This window comes from Pelmatolapia mariae, linkage group LG7, assembly GCF_036321145.2.
Source record: "Pelmatolapia mariae isolate MD_Pm_ZW linkage group LG7, Pm_UMD_F_2, whole genome shotgun sequence".
Taxonomy (NCBI): domain Eukaryota; kingdom Metazoa; phylum Chordata; class Actinopteri; order Cichliformes; family Cichlidae; genus Pelmatolapia; species Pelmatolapia mariae.
The window spans coordinates 28,635,238-28,655,961 of NC_086233.1; the positions used below are offsets into that span (position 1 = coordinate 28,635,238).

Below are 20,724 nucleotides of genomic sequence, written 5' to 3' on the forward strand. Positions count from 1 at the left end.
GGAAAAGCAGAGGCGGTGGTGTATGTTTCATGATCAACAACAGCTGGTGTGATTATGCGAACGTGCACCCGGTCAAATCTTTCTGCTCACCGGACCTGGAGTACCTGATGATTAAGTGCCGGCCATTCTGGCTACCGAGGGAATTCACAGCAGTGATTATTACGGCTGTTTACATTCCCCCACAAGCTGACACTGACCGAGCACTCAGGGAACTGTACAGCGCGATCAGCAGTGAGGAAACCGCACACCCAGAGGCGGCGTTTATCACGACCGGGGACTTTAATAAGGGTAACCTGAAGAAAGTCTCACAAAAACTCCACCAACACATCCATTTCAGCACTCGTGGAGACCGGCTTCTTGACCACTGCTACACCTCTTTCCGGGATGCATACAAAGCCCTCCCCCGCGCCCCATTCGGCCAATCAGATCACCGCTCCATCCTGCTCCTGCCCGCCTACAGGCAGAAGCTGAAACAGGAAGCTCCAACCCTGAGGGCGGTGCACCGTTGGTCGGACCAATCGGAGTCTACGCTGCGGGACTGTTTTGATCACGCGGACTGGGAAATGTTTCACGTGGCTGCTAAAGACATTGATGAGTACACAGACTCAGTCTGCGGATTTATCAGAAAATGCGTGGAAGATGTCGTCCCATCCAGAACAGTTAAATCCTTCCCAAATCAAAAACCCTGGATTAACAGAGATGTTCGCACAGCACTGGCGGCACGGAGCACCGCTTTTGCCTCCGCGAACACATCGGACTACAAACACGCACATTACCAACTCCGGAAGACGATCAAAGCAGCCAAACGTGAGTACAGGGACAGGGTGGAGCAACATTTTGACAACCCTCGGAGTATGTGGCAGGGACTAAACACGATCACAGACTTTAGAGGGAAAACCAGCACACCGCAGACCACGGCCTCTCTGTGTGAGGATCTAAACGTATTCTACGCTAGATTCGACACAGCGAACACCACGAGACCGGACAGTGTGCGCACCGCGGATGACGTCAGTGCGCACACTGTGTCTGAGGAGGATGTGCGGAAGTGCTTCAGGAGGGTGAACGCACGCAAAGCTACTGGTCCGGACGGGATTCCCGGCCGCGTCCTCAAGTCATGCGCGGCTCAGCTGGCTGGAGTGTTTACACACATCTTCAACCTTTCCCTCTCTCTGTCTGTAGTCCCAGCCTGCTTCAAAATGGCCACCATCGTCCCTGTACCCAAATCCTCCACCATCTCCTCATTGAACGACTGGCGACCCGTAGCCCTGACCCCCATCGTGAGCAAATGCTTCGAGAAGCTGGTCAGGGACTTCATCTGCTCTGCACTACCCGACTCACTGGACCCTCTACAGTTCGCATACCGCCACAACAGGTCCACTGATGATGCCATAGCCCTGACACTCCATGCTGCCCTGTCACACCTGGAGAAGAGAGACACGTATGTGAGAATGCTGTTTGTAGATTACAGCTCAGCATTCAACACCATCGTTCCCTCGAAGCTGGACAGGAAACTGCAGGATCTAGGACTGAGCAGCTCCCTCGGCAGCTGGATCCTTAACTTCCTGTCTGACAGACGCCAAGTGGTCAGACTGGGCAGCACCACCTCATCCCCCATCACACTGAACACTGGTGCTCCACAGGGGTGTGTACTGAGCCCTCTCCTGTACTCACTCTACACCTACGACTGCACGGCCACTAGAAACTCCAACATCATTGTGAAGTTTGCGGACGACACTACAGTGGTGGGTCTTATTACCAACGGTGATGAGACGGCCTACAGGGAGGAGGTCAGCGCCCTGACCCACTGGTGTCAAGACAACCATCTCACCCTCAACGTCGCAAAGACAAAGGAGTTGATAGTGGACTTCCGGAGGTGCAGAGGAGTACACACCCCCATCACCACCAATGGCGCCGCTGTGGAGAGAGTGAGCAGCTTCCGCTTCCTTGGTGTACATCTGGCTGAGGATCTTACGTGGTCAGTACACATAAACAAAACAGTGAAGAAGGCGCAGCAGCGCCTCTTCTTTCTCAGGAGACTGAAAAGATTCGGCATGAGCCCCCGCATCCTCAGGACCTTCTATCGCTGTGCCATTGAGAGCATCCTCACTGGATGCATCACCACCTGGTACGGCAACAGCACCGCTCACAACCGCAAAGCTCTCCAGAGAGTAGTGCGGTGTGCTGAACGGATAATTGGAGGTGAGCTTCCCTCCCTCCAAGACATCTACAGGAAGCGGTGCCTGAGGAAAGCGGGGAGGATCATCAAGGACTCCAGTCACCCCAGCCATAAACTGTTCAGACTACTACCATCAGGAAGGAGGTTCTGCAGCATCCGGTCCCGTACCAGCAGACTGAGAGACAGCTTTTTCCATCAGGCCATCAGACTGCTGAACACTTCATAGACACCTCACCCTCACTACTGGAACTTCAACATTATGCACTCCATACTGTATATAAATACCACTGTTTTGCACATACCAACCTCTGTATATTTTATATATCTTATTTTATTGTTTACTTTATTTCATTTGTAAAACATGTATATACACACTATATACACACTCAAACACACACACGTAGAAAAACAAATTTAGTATACACATTCAGTAATGTATATACCTTTACATATTGAACATATATTTATTACTTTTTAGATTAGCCATTTTTATATTTTGCTTGTTTTACATTATTGTATTTTGCACAACTCTGTTGCTTGTGAAGCTCGCACACAAGAATTTCACTCACATGTACTGTACCAGTGTACCTGCACATGTGATGTGACAATAAAAGTGATTTGATTTGATTTGATTTTAGAGCGGCAAAGAAGAAGCCAATAAAAGGAAAAAGTTGAGATGGTCAAGTCAATTGGCTTTTATTGTCATTTCAACCACGTCATATCCAATGCTTTTCTTACGTGCAAACAATGCGCAGTATCCACAGCGTCACAAGCTGTCAAAATCAGACCAGCTTCCTCCAGCTTGCCAAATCAAGCACATGCAAGCACACAACGCAAACCAATGTACCCAATGGACAAGCGGTGACACAAACTGTGTTCAAAACATTCAATAATACACAGAGTGAATCTGCGTGTCCTACCGCTTCTGATGTGTATGTTGCGTCAATCTTTTTCGTGTCACTGTGGCGGTGCCGTTTCCAATAACTCCTTTGAGAACAGCGTCCGACTATCTGAAAGCTTCGTGACTCCAAAACGTATATCCACAAATCCTCTTCATTGTTCTGATGCATGCGATAAAACACATTTGAATGTTGGGACTTCCATCCGCAAATGTGGATGTGTGACGTGTCTCCAATGAGCCACTTAGTCCCATTTGTGTTTGCGTATTTATTTTAAAACAAAACAACAAACTTTGCGCTTTGATTCAAAACAAATGTACAAATGTATTAACTGACGTGCTAAAATGACGGTCAGCAGAAAAGTTTGCAACCAAACCACTCCCCCAACCTCCGTGTTGAGAACGTCAGGTAAATAACGTGCGACCCCAGGATGCAATTATCTGAGGTGCGGGGAAAATCTAAAGTGCCACCATAACAAATAAAGAAAACCTAAACATTCCCTTTGGCTCTTACAGTGAAGTTCAAGTCTTATTACTCTGGTGTAGTTCTTTTATAGCATAAATGTTAGCACTGCACCTTTAGTGAAAATGTGTAAGAGAACAAAACAAAAAGTTGTTAATTTGAGAACAATATTTTCTGAACAAAACATTTCATCTCTGCTGCACTCTATACAGAAATTAAAGTCAACCAATTCCTCAAACAACATGTTCAAAAAACCAGCAAAAACTGCAAAAATCTGCCCCACAACGCAAAGATTCAGCTCAAAACCTCATTACGGGTTTCTCATACTTTAAATGATCCGTCAGTTTTGGAATACAACTTATTTTCATCAAACTTAGCACTTTTTTTCTTATATAACTAGTATATTGTCTTTTAGAAATCAAAATGTAAACATAATTAAAGCTCAGACCTAAAGCCGACTCCATGGGTCTAAACTGACTGGAGTTTTTGTTTACGCACCAAATAACATCGGTCTGCTCTTGACGCTCAGTGGAAAAACAAACAAAGGAAACGTTCGCTGTTCAAGCTTAACAAATATAAAAATTAAAAATACACTTTTATAGTTGCGGTGGTGTTGTTTTTCTTGCACAACAAAGAACCGAAGCCTAAGCAATGGCTAAAACAGAGGTAAACAATTGAAACCCAAACACACTCCCGTTCATTTCAATACGCATGATCTGAGCATGCGCGGAATGCAAACGCTCCACTTTGATGGGTTCCAGCGACAGTGACGTCAGCGCTTTTGTATGAGAAGATCAAAGAAGATCAAAGCGCTGACGTCACTGTCGCCGCCACAGAAATGCTTAAATACCCCACTTTCACCTTCCTAAACACAGTTTCACTTGGAGCATTTTCAGAAACAGCGATTTGTCCTTGCAAACTAGTATTCTTTGAGAAAGGGAATACTTTTACATTTAAAGAATTCAACAAGCGTTCTTTTTTTTCTTTCGACACTTTGCATTAAGTTTTTAAAGAAATGTCACAGGAAAGATTAAATAATTCACCTTCTAACAGAGAGAATCGAGAGGAGTCACAAAGACAGAGAATGCAGGCAGGGTTTGAAACCATTGAGATGATGCTCCATGAGCTTCAGAAAAACCAAGTGTTTCTCCTTGAGCAGAACAGTAACATTGCTGCTGAGTTGTCCCAGGCTGAAAGCGAGAGAAATGAACAACAGAAAGAGAACACAAATCTCAGGACAGGTTTGGAAAATCCCGAGTGGCAAGTGGGAGAAGCTCTGTGTTTACTAATTAAAAATAATGAAGTAATAGAAAAACAGACCAGGGCAGAGATTAAAACCATTCAGATGCATCTGTATGAGCTTCGGGAAAACCAAGATCTTCTACTGGAGCAGAACAGCAGCATTACTGCTGAGCTTTCCATAGTTGAAAGTGAGCGAGATGGACAAATTAAAGAAAACACAGATCTCAGTCAAGAGAATGCAGATCTCAGGAAAGATTTAGAAACTCTTGAGTGCCAAATGGGAGAAGCACAGGGTTTAATAATTCAAAATAATGAAATAATAGAAAAACAGAGCAAGACAATTGTGGACAAGCAGAAACAGATAGATGAGCTTTATAAGGATTTAGAAATGAGAAGACAGATGGTCCAAGATCTTAAAGAGCTGGTCAGTATGAAGCAAAACGAAAATGTATTGGTTGACGTGAACAATGTTAGAGAGGAATGTCAGATTGCTGGTGAACCTCTGCAGCTGGAGAATCTTGCTCCTGAATCGGAGGCACTTGAGACTCCTGTTGCAAAACCAGTTCCTGACACTCATGAAGAGGTTCAGACTAGTGATTCGGGGCATCGTGGTGCTAAACATCTACCTAAAGTAGGTTTAGGGCTTGCCACAGTGGGTCTTGTTGTTCCTGCAGTTTACTGGGCCTACTCAAAGATGTTCAACTGAAGTGAATGTCCCAGCTGTTATTTGTGGAATTGTGCTCATTATCTACTCAAGCCCTACTGCAATTGTCGATGTGCGCCAGTTACATTTTAAAGAACAGTAATGATGTTTTCCAACCACGTTCTACTGACCATACCAACCTGTGGTAACTATACTGTGCTCTCCTTTATGTTTTATTTGGCCCCTCATCTCCCAACCAGTCATGGCAGATGGCTGCCCCTCCCTGAGCCTGGTTCTGTCATAGGTTTCTTCCTGTTAAAAGGGAGTTTTTCCTTTCCACAGTTGCCTAGTGCTTGCTCATAGGGGATCATTTGATTGTTGGGGTTGATAATTTCAATCCAATTGGATTGAAATTAATTGGCTTGAAGTGAAAAACTTCAGGTGAGGGGTTCACTTGATGGGGAGCACTAAAAAAACTATGGAAAAAGAGAAAATGTAGTTAAAAGCAAATGAAAATAAAGAAAATAAAAATTAAAAAATCTCCTACTGCTTTGTTTATTTATTTAAATGAACAGTTTTACATTTTGGCCACTGTCTCATTTACTGCTAAGTAAATTATTTCAGACTGGCCAGAACATCACATGAACATCAGCCTGCTATAACTAATTTTTCAGTGACTTAGGATGAAGTAAAGGTCCTACAGACAATGTGTGTGTGTGTGTGTGTGTGTGTGTGTGTGTGTGTGTGTGTGTGTGTGTGTGTGTGTGTGTGTGGACGGGTATTAACATCTTCATGGGGACCAAAAATTGGTAGTTTACTATACTTGTGGGGACAATCAGCCCTCGTGGGGACCAAAATCCCGGTCCCCACGAGTTTGAAGGCATTTTTGAAACTCAAAATGTGGTTTTAGTGTCAGGGTTACAATTAGGTTATGGTTAGGTTTAGGGTCAGGGTCAGGGTTAGGCATTCATTTTTGATGGTTAGGGTTAGGGTAAGCGGCTAGGGAAAGCATTGTGTCAATGAGATGTCCCCACAAGGATATAAATACACACATGTGTGTGTGTGTGTGTGTGTGTGTGTGTGTGTGTGTGTGTGTGTGTGTGTGTGTGTGTGTGTGTGTGTGTGTGTGTGTGTGTGTGGCCAAGCCACACAGTAAACCTGGATTAGTTGAATTTATTAAAGTAAAGAAGAAAAAAAACTGTAAAACAACATTCAGTTATCTGACATATTTCGAAGGAGTACAGGGGATGTAATCTATAGGCTAGTGTTTGGATTTTTAAGAACGACAGGTGTTTATCTGAGATAAACGGAGGCGGAGAAACCTCTCCGACCCACACTCCAGTCCAGAAGGTGGCGATAATGCAACTAAAAGTTGTTTGCAACCGCCATTAAAATGTAGAAGAAGAAGCACAAGAAGAAGAAGAAGAAGAAGAAGAATTTTTTTTCGCTGGTTTGCTGAGTAGCACTCGTCAGTACAGCCCTGTTACTAGTACTAGTCTGTTGTAACTACGTTTTCTTGTATATAGATTCCTGGACCCATTTCTGTTTCCTGATCTGTTCTCCTGAGTCTGGCAGTGAGGTGTGGAGCAAAGGAGAGCGTGAGTGGTGAAGAGGATTGTGAAAGTGGAGAGTGAGGAGCGGACGTGTGGTGTGTTTTGGAACCGTTTCCCTTGCATCCCTGGAAATCCCAGCCCTGTGCACTGTATATAGTTTCATCTAGTGTTGTTGTTAATAAACTTGGGACTTTTATTCTGAATTCAGCTGCTCTATGCCTGAGTCCGTTCCTCCCTTATGACAGTTTTCTAAATAATCGAATATTAATACAACGATAAAAAACACTTGAAATTGGAGAAAACTAATGAAAATAAGGTCCTGGCATTTCTGCACATTTCCTAGTAATTAGTGCATCTTTCCCTGGAATTAATTCAAGACAGACTGGTGATCACAGTCTTGAAGGAAATGTTTGATGGACTGAGATGGAATGACCCGGGAGTACATAAGAGTCCCACAGGTCTTAAACTAACAGCTTTACTTTATGTTTTCCACCAAACACCAGTCACAACATCCACACTGAAGAGTGGTCTCCAGGCTGCTGCGCTTCCGGGTAGAGCGGCAAAGAAGAAGCCAATAAAAGGAAAAAGTTGAGATGGTCAAGTCAATTGGCTTTTATTGTCATTTCAACCATGTACAGTGCTACAGTACAGAGTGAAACGAGACAATGTTCCTCCGAGGCTGGTGCTACATATGACATATAACAGACAATCAAGACAGGATTACATAAAGTGCAATATGCAAAAATTGTAAAAAAAAAAAAACCAAGACAAGACAGTGCAACACTAGACAGAACAGGACGATACAGACACAAGACAGTATTTATTATTTTGTTCCACTTCCCCTTTGCCCCATTTATTCAGTATATTTCTGGTTTTCCTTAACAAAAAAATTGCTGTCTATGGTCTCATCATTCACACCATCTGGGCTCCTAAAGAACTTTTCTTCTGCACGTAAGTCAGTTAAACTCATCCTGCTACGGCCCTAGCAGGGCCTCCTCCTGAAGGTGCCTGTGTGGGCGTGTCCTACAATCTCTTCTGCCTGAGGTGCCACCTTTCTCTTTTACACAGCTAACTCACATCAGTAATTAAAGGTATTTAAGCCCAGGGAAAGGTGAGCTCTGGGCCAGAGTGCCATGTGAATGGTTGCAGCTAGTGAGCTGCTGGTGCTTTTTGTGCCTATTGGTGGTTGCAGCTAGTAAGCTGCGTGTGCTCTGCTCCTACTTGGTGGGGAGTAGTGTGTTTGGCAATTTATCCTTCTCTGGCTTACTTCTCAGTTTAATTGACCAACGTTTGAGTTTTGTTTTGTTTCTTTAAATGGTGATAGCGGCTTGTCCGTCTCTTTCAGTTAGTATCGATAGAAACTTTAATAAAACTCTTTAATTTAACCATTTTGCCTCTGTCTCCTTTTTCTGACCCAGACACATTTTGTTACTTCCCCTTCATCGCCTGGACCCTTTTAGGGGAACGTAACACACCCATTGCAATAAATCTAGCCCTTAAATAACTTTGCATTACACTGCTTTTCTGGCTGGCCTTTTAACGGTGAGTGCAACTGTTTCATAAAGGTTTTAGTGCACCATAAACTCCAGCAGATATTTTTGTCACAATGAAAAACATTTTAGGAAAATAACAAGAAGTAAAAGAAGGAAACCCACAGAAGCAGAAAGGATAAGACGTGCACCATATCTGAGACAATAACCAGGGCCAGACCGTTTCTGACACCTCGATCATATTTATTGTGCAACAACACGGCACCAGAGGACATTTTTAATTTGTCTTGGGAATAATTCACAGGACTCAGATCAACACACAGTCTACTCTCCAAAACCAGAACCAGAACAATAGGCTGAGTTCATGGTGGACGATAAATATTCATCACTAGAACGATGAGACACAAACACAGAAGAGCCGTTTGTAACGGCAGGAGATGCAGTGTTGACAGGCGGCAAGAAATGTAAGTACAAGGCTACGTCTGTCTCTATCAATAATTATCCCATATCATACAAAAGATATGACACATATAAACAGAGAATTGTCCAGGTTCATCCTGACCATCAACCTTTCTGACTGAAGATCACTTCTGCCAGCACCACAACACTTACTGCTAAACACATTTAAAGGACCAGTTCTGTGTTTTTACAGTTTTAGCTCACTTCATTTTAATGCTATAAACAAATGCTTCATAAAAACGTGACTGAAGAAATCCTCCAAAGCTCACTGTCATGGTTTCATATCGTTTTCCTACATTCAAGGCAGCCTTTGCTTTACTTCAGTCCAATCTTGTGCAGCTTGGTTTAGCAATCAGTACAAGCCCACAATGACTCCTGGGGTTCATCGGGGATCTGCTTCATATTTCCAGTTTATTTTAATGTAAACAAAAACAAATAGAAATCTAACAGCACACAGATGAAACTCTGTAGAGATTTCGCATGTCTTTCCAACCCACTGCTGTCAGACTCCACAACAAAGACTTTAACTGATCAAACACACATACCCACACATGTGCAATAACACTAAGTGCAATACTCCTTTCTGGCATCGTTGTATTTTTACTCAGTTGTGTACAACATTTTATTCTATTTTTATCCTATTGTATATTTTATTCTACTGTATATAGTATTTGATTTTATTCTATTCTGTACAGTTGTGTACTGTATTTATTCTTATTGTAGTCTAATTATTGCTTCAGAACTTTTGCACTGTCCACTTCCTGCTGTGACAAAACAAATTTCCCACGTGTGGGACTACTAAAGGTCATGTTATCTTATCTTATTTAAACATGGTGAAGGTGTTGATGAACTTACAGTGATTACATGGTTTCACACACAATCACCTGCCAATCAACTTTAAATGACATAAATACAGATGCAATTAAACTGCACATGAATCCCATAAACATGAAGCTCTGACCTCCTACATGACTGAAGGACTTCAGGTTTATCAGTGACTGAATCAGTTGATCCTAACAGCTCCCATCGTGACAGACAGATAAATAAATCTACAACATTAAACACTAGAAATGAAATATATTAGCAAGACCTTCATAAAACCTGCGTTTAAAGTGATTCACATTCATGTGCTCAGACTGTCTCTACTGCCGGCATGACAGGCAGTAAATTGAGGATTTGATCTGTTTAGAAGCTCAGGCCTGCAGTCTGTCACATCAAAGTCAAGCCAATGTACGCTTTATTGTCATCTCCGCTATATACAGTACAGTATCTAGAGATGAGATGATGAGGCTCCAGTTACATTCAGTGCAATCCCCCCCCCCCCCCCCCCCAAAGAAATAATAATATAAGAAGAGTGAAAAAATAAATATACACTTTAAGACTTGGAGGTAAATGTATTAATAACAATTTACAATTTGAATGATTTAAAGTGACCTTGAAGTGATTTAAAGTGACCAGCGTAGCAGCTTGTAAACATGAGCAGAGTTCTTGAGTGTAAGGATTGTCCATAGAGCAGCATCTGCATTACAAAGGCAGTGGTATGTGGAGTGCAATAGAGTTAGGTAACGGTTTGTGTGGGTGTGGGTGTTGGGGGGGAGTGGGAGAGCCGGTAGTGAGTTCAAGAGTCTGATGGCTTGTGGGAAAAAGCTACTTCGCAGCCTGGAGGATTGGGCCCCAATGCTGCGATAGCGTCAGCCAGACGGGAGGAGAGAAAAGAGTGCGTGTGAGGGAGAGAGATGTTCCAGTGATCTTGGCAGCTGCTTTAACAATCCGTTGTAGCTGGATGAGATTGCCGAACCACACGGAGATGCAGCTGGTCAGAACACTCTCTATGGTGCTCCTGTAGAACACGGTGAGGATGGGAAGAGGAAGGCTGGCCCGCTTCAGGCGTCTCAGGAAGTGGAGGCGCTGCTAGGCTATTTTGGTGATGGAGGTGGTGTTGGTGGTCTCGCTGCACCAGAACGCCAGCTGCTCAAACTCATCTCTGTACGCCGACTCGTCGTCGTTGCTGATGAGCGAACCTGATGATGTGGTTGGAGCTGTGTAGAGCAGTGCAGTGTCAGGACAGCGAACAACAGCGGGGTGAGAACACAGCCTCGAGGAGCTCCTGTTCTCAGTCTGATGGTGCTGGAGATGTTGTCGCCGATTCTGAAGAGCTGTCTCGGTTTTACTGACCTGCTGGGAGGCAGATGTTCAATCTTCAATCTTAAGCAGAATATCCAGTGATGAGCAGCTTCTTTGTACTTCCCGTTTCACTGTTGTTTCTTCTCCCAGCAGATGACTTTCTTATTTTGGAATCATATAGTATATGTGAGGAAACCTGCTGTAAACTGCAGTCTGTGCACTTAATACACAATGAAAATATATATTTTATGTTATTAGAATAAGATGTGTAAAAGGACTTTGATGTGTGTGAGTGACTTCTATTGTTATATCATACACTGATTAGTTTTCTCTGAAATCTAAACAGAAGAAACAAAGAGGTATTTACCCTCCGCCTCTTCCTATAACTGTACAAATATTATATTTTATTATAACTGTCTTGTTAAACAGAATTCAGATGGTGGCGACAGTCTCACCCTGGCGGTTCAGCTCCTTTCCCTCGTCCATCAGGTCAGAGGTCATTTCACTGTCTTCCATAAACTGCTGGAAGCCCAGAAGATCAAGGCAGCGGGTCCTTAAACTGAAGAGAACATTGATTACGACACAGAATCACAAACATAATTACATACAGTACTGTGCAAAGCTTTCATCAATCAACAAAATGCAGTGAATGAACAAAAGAGAAATCTAAATCACGTCGCATTTTGAAGGAACTCAGCTGGTCGGTTGTTCCAAAGATCTTGGAGAACTAACCACAGATTTTCTGTGGATACAGGCTTCCTCAACCCCTTCTGTCTCTTCATGTAATCCCAGACACATTCGATGATGTTAAGATCAGAGCTCTGTGGGGGCCGTACCATCACTTCCAGTACTTCTTGTTCTTCTTTACACTGAAGATAGTTCCTAATGACTTTGGCTGTGTGTTTGGGGTCGTTGTCCTGCTGTAGAATACATTTGGGGTTAATAAACAATCATTAATCATTCATGAACTGAATTGAATGGAATGAATTGAACTGGAGATTGCTATACATGCATTTATTTCCTCACGCTTGGACTACTGTAACTCACTGTTGATGTATCTAAGCAAAGGTTCTCTGGATCGTCTGCAGGTTGTGCAAAACGCTGCCGCTAGGGTTTTGACAAAATCTGTATTCACATGTGACACCGTTGCTATCTCAGCTACACTGGCTTCCTGTTGAATTCAGAGGCCATTTTAAGATCCTGGTCTTGACTTTTAGATCAGAGATGTTGGCACCAGCCTACATCTCTGATCTGCTACAGCCCTACGTCCCTAGACTGTGGAACTCTCTCCCCCAAACCTTAAGAATTGTGGATGGAGTAGTTGTTTTAAAAAAAAACTGCTTTTGGTTAATTTTGCCTGTTTTAAATTGTCTGTTTGATATTGTCTGTTTTACCTTTCTATGACTGGTTATCTTATGTGCAGCACTTTATGACTCTGTCTAGAAAGGCGCTATATATCTACAGTATATATATAATTTTATTTACTTATTTATTTTTCTGAACGCATTCTATGTTTACAGCGTTGTTGCATACCTGCCTAAACCTTTGGCACACTACTGTATATGTAACCGCTGTGTTCCTGCATTGTGTTCCTGCGATGAAAGGTAAAAAGAATGAAAGACCTCCAAGTAATTAACTTGCCCGCTCCAGTTCCTCTCCTACAGGGAATTGTAGAAAAGGGGAGAGGCCAAAGGGGTACCCCAAATTTAAAGGGTTGCACCAAAAAGGTGTAACAGCAGGTGTGTTACACAGTGTGGGTATTTACAGAGGTGTGAGCAGTCTGCAGCTTGTTGTGGTGGGAGATGGCCGAGTCCATGTGGATCAAACAGGGGAGGAGTGAGACGACAGGACAGCCTGCAGGAGGAAAACACCACAAAGTCACAAAACCTCCATCAAGTTGACTCCTCCATTATCTCCGGGTCAACATCTGGGTCACATGATATGTTGTTTAATAACACGTTGACTCACTGCACAACTCTGTAGTTTGTGTGCTTTAAGAAAAATAAGAGGAGACTTTAAGGTCTTTTAAAACAGTACAAATGTTCGCCCTGTATATGAGGAGGAACATTCCCGAAAGAAACACGTGTACTTGTGTCTTCTCTTGGTTTACAGGAATGTGTTTCCTCACGCTTTCAGAACCCTTTCAAGTACCCTCACAGAGTGGAGTGTCTTTTAACATGATGAACTAGAGACTCACACAACCGCAGGTTACATCAAGCACTGCATGGACACTGTCTCCACGGAAAAGCCTGTCCGGCTCTACCCCAAACGTAAACCCTGGATGACGAGAAAGGTTCAGGCATTGTTAAAGGCATGCAACTCAACACACAAATCTGGGGACCAGGACATGTACAGCAGAGCAAGAGCAGACCATAAATAACCACCATCAGTAGCCTCAGCGACTACAGACCCATCGCACTGACTCCAGTGATTGCACAGTGCTTCGAGAAGCTGCTCCTAAGGCACATAAAGGACTGCCTCCCACCCTACAAGGCAAAAAAGTCCACAGAGGATGCAATTTGCACCGCCCTTCACTCTCCTCTGCATCACCTGGAGTATCCTGGGAAATCAGTAAGGATGCTCTTTATTGAATTCAGCTCGGCCTTCAATACCATCATCCCAGACATTCGTATAGACAAGCTTTTAAACCTAGACCCAGACCATTTCATCTCCGCCGAAGTTATCTCGGAGAGAAGTAAAGCAAGTGTGTAAGTTCATCTCTGAATGTTTGTAAAGCGTTCCCATGTTAAGCTTAACAACCGATATATGGAGCGACTGCCTGTCGCTCTCCTGCTGCTACTTCAATTGTGAAACTGCTTAATGATCAGGTGATCGGCTTTTCTGTCACGAGTCCGTCTCTCTTCTTTGTTTTTGGCCCACTTTGCGCCAGAAAGAGTAAAACCAGCGGCTGAACAACAGCAGCACGTTTAAGCTTGATAAGCTGTTGTTAGAATATATTTAATATTACTTTCTAGACCAGGATCGTTTTCTACGCAGCTGACAACTGGTAACTGTGCAGGGGCGGATCTAGCAAAGTTTAGCCAGGGGGGCCGATAGGGCATGAACAGGGAAAAGGGGGGCACAAAGACATACCTTTCTTTCTTATTCTCATTTAAAATGTCTAGCTTTTAATAAATAATTATCTGAATCTTACACCCAAAGTTTTAATCTGATGTAAAATGTGTAGAAGTCCATTACTGTATATAGTAACTGTTAAGTCTAATATACCCTAGTAAGCTATAGTACTTTTTCCTTTGGGAAAGTACCATCTGTGAATCCTGCAATTCTGTTGAAGAAAGATGTTGAATCTATTTAATTATTCTTGAAAAATTATTTGTTTCTGTGCATTTTGTTTTCATCCTGCATCAAATTAAAGTTGATTACATCGATTAAGCATCATGAGGTGGAGGGTGGTTCCCTATTTTTTCTTTTTTTTTTTTTTTGCTGGGAGTTTGCAACCCTATTAGTTAGGTTGCTTAATATTTATGCTAAGTACTCTACCAGAATAGGGAGGATGGAGTAGGTTTAAGTTTATTAGATTGATCAGTGTTGCTGAACTATGAAATATTTTGGGTGCAGTGTATTTTTTCCCCACACACAGGTATAATGCAGAATAGCTTTAGTGTTGTTGTTTATTTAAACTTGAGTATGAACTTATACAAAATGCAGCGAGATATTAAAAAACAGTTTTATTGATTAAGAAACACACAATATCGGATTCATATGGGTATCGGCTGATATCCAAATTTATGATATCGGTATCGGACATAAAAAAGTGGTATCGTGCCATCTCTACCCTAAACACCAAGGAAACAAAGGAAGAGGTCAGCGTACCACACGCCATCCCCGTGTGGTACGCTGGTTGCACAACAGCTGGCAAGAAGATTATGTGCAATGTCTTATGTGCAATATCTCACTCTTTCCATGCTCTGTGCAATATTTTTGGCTCATGTGCAATATTTTGGTCTCATTGGAATCACCACCCCCACCCTAAATGACCATGGCCCCTCCACCCTTATTTTATTCATAAGTCATTTATGCTTAGAAATATTTACTCCTATATGCTTAGAGTTTTATAATCAATTGCATGTTGATAGAGGTTTGATCCTTAGCAGTCTGTAAAGACTCTGTGTGCCTTCCAGAGTGTTCTGGCATACACACTCACATCCTGCGGTCACGAGAAGAGGTTGTACCTTCTTTTATTGTTTTATGGTATAGCAAACAAGTATAAGTGTACTGTAAAATCTAATTGGTTCCCAGAACTAAAAAAAAAGTTGAGTAAAGCTTAGCTAAAAATGACTAAATTTGGACAACTTATTTATTTTGAGTACTCTGTACAGGCTCATTTGTTCCCTGAACTCTGTTTAACAGGTACCGCATCCGTATCTGCCAACGGAATGAGTCGCCACCAAAAAACCCCCCACAAAATTACTCTGGCAAAGAAAAAAAAATACACATCTCTCCATAACAAAATGGAGCCCGAAAGAAAAACGTTTCTGCTGTGTGGGATCATTTTGATCTTTTAACTGCAAATAAGGTAACTGTTTGTTTCAGTGTAATCTATCAGAATAGGAAAAACAGCAATTTGACTTGAAGTGTAAATTATTTATTTCATTTTATGCAGGATAAATGTTGCATCTGTTCTGCAGAGCTTTCTTACAAACAAAAGCAAATCCTCAGTGTTACAGAGGCATTACAGAGCCAAACATGAAAATGAGGAGACAAACACACTGAGAATGAACACAGGTCGGCCTATACTGACACTGAACAGCTTTATCATCATTTTTTTTTTTATTAGTATGCGTTTTATTTTTCAAATCAAGCATCTAGGAAGACTGTTCTGGACCAAGCAGTCCTGAATTTTATTATAAAGGACTGCCAACCCCTTAGTATTGTGGAGAGTGTCAGAGAGAAAAATTCCAAGATCAGAGGATCCTTTAACGTACTGGGGGAATAGGAAGACATCTTATCAGAACCTTTTCCACCTGACTTTACAGCTTTTGTGTACCCCAGCTTCATCTGTGCCTGTGAGTTTTCCAAAGCTGGGGAAAAGGTGTAAAAAACAAACAAACAAACAAACAAACAAACAAACAAAAAAAAAAAAAAAAACAACACAATAGACTAAATGCAAAAAGATTGGATAAACTTATATTTCTGAATAGAAATTTATAATAAACTGAGTCGAATGGGTAATATTACATTCACAATACTTTCATCTTAATTTTCATTTAATGTGATTCACACTATATTTTAAAGATGTAAATGGCCTGTATTTGTATAGCACTTTACTAGTCCCTAAGGACCCCAAAGCGCTTTACACATCCAGTCATCCACCCATTCACACACTGGTGATGTCTACAATATTTGCAACATAAAAGATATAAAATGATTCCATAGAAAGTACAATACCTTACAGTGTATAAGTATGACTAGGTCATTGAATAGTTGTGAAATGTTGTGAGTCTCAAGTAAGTTGCCTACAATGATATTTAAGGTCCAGCAGGTGTCAGTATGGAGCAAAACAGCAAAACTGTGTCCACACAGTTTGGGGAATGTGCTGAAACGCTTCACGAGGCCTCATCTACCCATCACTACCAATTAGTATGCCAAATAACAACTTGGCCTATGGCATCAATTAGTGCACAACTATACAAAAAACATCAAGTTACAGTCAAAATCTATCAAAGTCATTCAAGCTGCGCTCAAGCTGCGATCAACAGAAAGTTTTGCCTCATGCTCACCCTACCTTTCTGCTCACCAACATCAGGTGCAGTGAACAGGTGAGTGCAACCACATTTATCATCTACCACACCCATGAGGCACGCCCCACACCCGTGCACCAATACAGTGAGTCCATTTAAACCAACCCACTTAGTCAAAAAAGAGCAACTCATATGGCTCCTACATTACTTATATAATCAAGATAAAATATATTTATTGTTCTGTCACAAGTGCAGTCTCTAATTTAAACAACACATTTGTTTTTCATTCCAACACAGGAGCTGGAATATTGTAATATTTTAAAGATGACTTGTTTCCAGTCCAGGCATTACTGCCTGAATGACTGTCATGGATCGAGGTGATCCAAATGTAGGTGCAGAAGAAAGTCTTTAATAGGGCTGGGCCATATTATACCGTTCACGGTAATACCGGTACAATGTTAGGCAACGATAAGAAAATGAAATATCGCGATAGAATATGGGTAAAACGCGCATGCGCAGTGCCTTTGTTTTCATACGCACATGGCTGATTGTTGAGTGAAATGGATGAACCAGAATCGGTTTGTAAAAATGGTGCAACTTCAGTGATGTGGAACTGGTTTGGTGTTTGTCCGTCAGATACACAGCAAAGCACATTTTTTTGTAGAACATGCAAGCGGGCCGTCGTTATTGCCATATTTGTCGGACTAAGGTGCTTGTAAATCTGGGAGTAATCTGGGTCCTAATCTCCGTCGCTTCAGGTCCCAAAGTCAACCGAACACACAGCATCACTGAGAGTTAAAAACTGTCTAAATTCTTTCATCTTTAATAAAACGATCAGCATTGCTGCTTTACCAGGTGTTTAACATCCAGGCATCCATGAAAACAGAATTTATTACATTTAAGCGGAAGTTAGCTCGCTAGTTACCTAAGCATGGTATAGCATGTTCTGACTGAGTGATTTCTGAAAAAATTCAAACGTATAGCTCTGCTATCACTTCCAACATAAATGAAGACAGAAAATTAAACAGCAGTGACGTTTGTAGGGTTACTGAAGTTGGGCTATGTGGTATATAATGATGTGCTACGTGATCGCTAGCGACACAGCTATGTTAGCATAACATAAACAGTGAAGCTGGAGGATAAACGCTAACACTTTTCCACTCGATAAAGGTTAACGTGAGGGTTCGTGGTGGTTAGGGACAAATGCAATCACATGGCAAGATGCTGTAAACGGACCAAACTTCAGTCAGGAGAACAACTGAGATAATCCATCCACAATACGAGGTTAGTCATTAATATACAGCAACAACATGGGAATAGAGCAGCTGTGATAGAATACAGCATTAATGAATCAATGGTACAGAAGTGGAGGAAGCAAGAAGAATGAGTTGAATAAAGTTTGATTTATCTGACTGCTTTGTTTCGCTTAAAGTGCCTTATAATCCCGTGCACCTTATGGTCCGAAAAATACATATTTGGCTTTTTTATTTGGCACACTGCAGTTTAATAAGGAGCTTGGAAAGAAAAGCGTCTGGACTTCTTGAGTTGCTTGAAGACGTTTCACCTCTCATCCGAGAAGCTTCTTCAGTTCAGTTCTTCTTCAGTTCCCCTTAGAACTGAAGAAGCTTCTCGGATGAGAGGTGAAACGTCTTCAAGCAACTCAAGAAGTCCAGACGCTTTTCTTTCCAAGCTCCTTAGTCTACGATGACCTGGATGACTGAGAACCTTCACAGACACACTGCAGTTTAATGTTGCAAAGCACCTCTTTTTAACTTCAGTGGATATTATAAATGGTTATGCTCAGGATATGTCAGCCCATTTCTACTGGAAATGCATTTGGGTTAAACTTTCAGCAAGGAATTTGCATTTGCACTGTTAAATTTTGATATAGCTTTAATGCATAAAAAAAAACAGCTGCTTGTTTAAGTGAAAATAAATGGATGGGTTTTTTTTTTTTTTGCGCTAGTAAAGTTGTGGAGTTGTATTTTGTCTCGCATCAATTATATCGTCAGTTATATCGTTATCGCAAATTTTCAAATACATATGGTGATAATTATTTTTGGCCATATCGCCCTGCTCTAGTCTTTAACTTCCCTTAAGTAGAGTGGCAGTGGATGTGGGTTGGAGATGCAATGAGCTTGAACCTGCAGGCGACCATCTTCACTGACCACACCATCTGTGACGGAGGACCCATCTCTCCTGTTGTCCTGCAAGCAAACAATCATATTTTTTGGAACATGAACTTAATTGCTTTCTTAAAATATTTTTTTCTGCATTTGGTATAGAACAGACTCAAATTTAGACAATCTCAGGCTCCCTCCCCACTGGAGAGTTGACATTCAATGTCCCAATTGTCAGTCTGGATAGCCCTGACCACCAACCAACACTGTTACGAGTTCAAAATATTGGGGATGGATACAAGAGGAAAACCAAAATAACAACACTGGTCCGGCCGGGTCAAGTCAAAACGATGATTTTAATGCACACGTGTGGGAGATGAATACTGCGCGCCGACAGCATCGATCTCTCACCGAAAACCACAGAACAATAGTTTTTATGAACCTCAGGGTATTAGAACGCCCCCTCATGCGTAAAGTAGGTACAATACAATCAATGTTGACAACTTTTAACACATTAAAAGAACATCTTCCTCTTCCCGAGGCCAGATCCTTCCCAGTAATCTTCTAACTCTGCTTATCCCCTGGAACAAACAGTCTCTCCTGCAAGCACAATCAAACAGCTACAAGGCCTTGCAAACTGTTTTCTAAATATTTGAACTCTCCCCTTCACATGAGTTTAACTACTGCTTGTGTGTGTGCGTGTGTGCCTCGACCTCAGCATTCACTCTGTCTGTAAGGACAGAGGCCAACTCTTCATATGTGGAATAACCTAACTGAAACCATACAGCTAATATGTTGAATAAATGTTCTAATCAAATGCCACTACTCAACGCTTAATAAAAGAATATAAATGAATAAAGGATAATGATGCATAACATGGTATATGTGTTTTGTAAGCGTGTGCGGCCTTCTACGCTCTGAGCCACTTCCCTCAATAGATCAGTCAGACATCCCGCTGACTGTAGCTTTTAACCCTTACTGACTTGAGCACAACTCCATAATAAGCACCAGGGGGCAATATGTATAAAGATGATCATGGTTACACCTGCAATGAAAGATTATATGATTATACTAACACCTGTAAATAGAAGATTAACATGAGGTTATAACAGTCACTGTCATCCAAACTTTAATGTAATGTCAATAGCTTCAATAAATGCTTTAATGTAATGCTTATTATATGATTCTGATGCAATGATAAAATAACAGTAAAATATATTTTCTCATGACCTCTGGATTACTCCAGAGGTCACCACACTTAGTTTTGTGTCACTCCTCGACCTACACAGCCACCTCTCCATGTCCATTAATGGCATCATGGGCCCCGGAACCACCGTTCCCAGGTCCACTGCCCTCGCTCTGACCCTCTCAAGCCGTCCTCTGGCTCAGGAATGAGTCAACAACCTCAGGTGTTCAAAGAGGCGTTCTCACCCCCTTACCCCGTTGAAATCCCCCTTACACTCGTCAGACACGTCGTCTGGTGTCCGTGCCTTTCTTTGTAAGAGACAGAAAACCAAAACACCGCCCTACCTAATCTTCATAATCTAACTTTATTGTTCATTGTTCTTTCAGTACTGCAAATTTGGTTTAGAATATCATGTTCAGGGCTCTCTGACCCAGCAACTTATTCTAACCATAATCTATGTGTGTGTAAGCGTGTTTGCATTTACCCCTCTGCACTCAAGGCCAATACCTACAATATATCAGTCCGGACAATCACGCCGAACGAAGCTTATGACCTTCAAGACCGAGCGCTAACTCATTATGAGCACATTTGCAATGTGTGTATGAAAATTATTAGAACCACTCATTTTAATCAAAGACAGCAAAAACAAATTAACCATTTCAATTCTA

The 20,724-nt window shown here is 41.9% G+C and overlaps 1 protein-coding gene across 6 annotated transcripts; it reads right to left on the reverse strand.

Moving 5' to 3' along the window:
* Positions 1 to 10,311: 10,311 nt before the first annotated feature.
* On the reverse strand, positions 10,312 to 14,017 carry LOC134632132 (G-protein coupled receptor-associated protein LMBRD2B-like). Of its 6 annotated transcripts, none has more exons than XR_010573756.1 (5): positions 12,814 to 14,017; positions 11,781 to 11,968; positions 11,504 to 11,607; positions 11,100 to 11,205; positions 10,312 to 10,963 (listed from the first exon to the last, which is right to left on the reverse strand). XR_010573756.1 is itself a non-coding variant. In XM_063480736.1 (5 exons), exons 1-4 carry the CDS (start codon positions 12,862 to 12,864, stop codon positions 11,118 to 11,120), a joined length of 435 nt encoding a protein of 144 aa, XP_063336806.1. In that variant the 5' UTR covers positions 12,865 to 14,017; the 3' UTR covers positions 10,312 to 10,963; positions 11,100 to 11,117. The 6 variants fall into 6 exon arrangements, 5 of the variants coding, with proteins under 5 accessions (XP_063336806.1, XP_063336810.1, XP_063336809.1 ...); XM_063480736.1 differs by having other exon boundaries at positions 11,100 to 11,209; XM_063480740.1 differs by lacking the exon at positions 11,100 to 11,205 and having other exon boundaries at positions 10,312 to 11,099.
* Between the last annotated feature and the right edge of the window lie 6,707 nt (positions 14,018 to 20,724).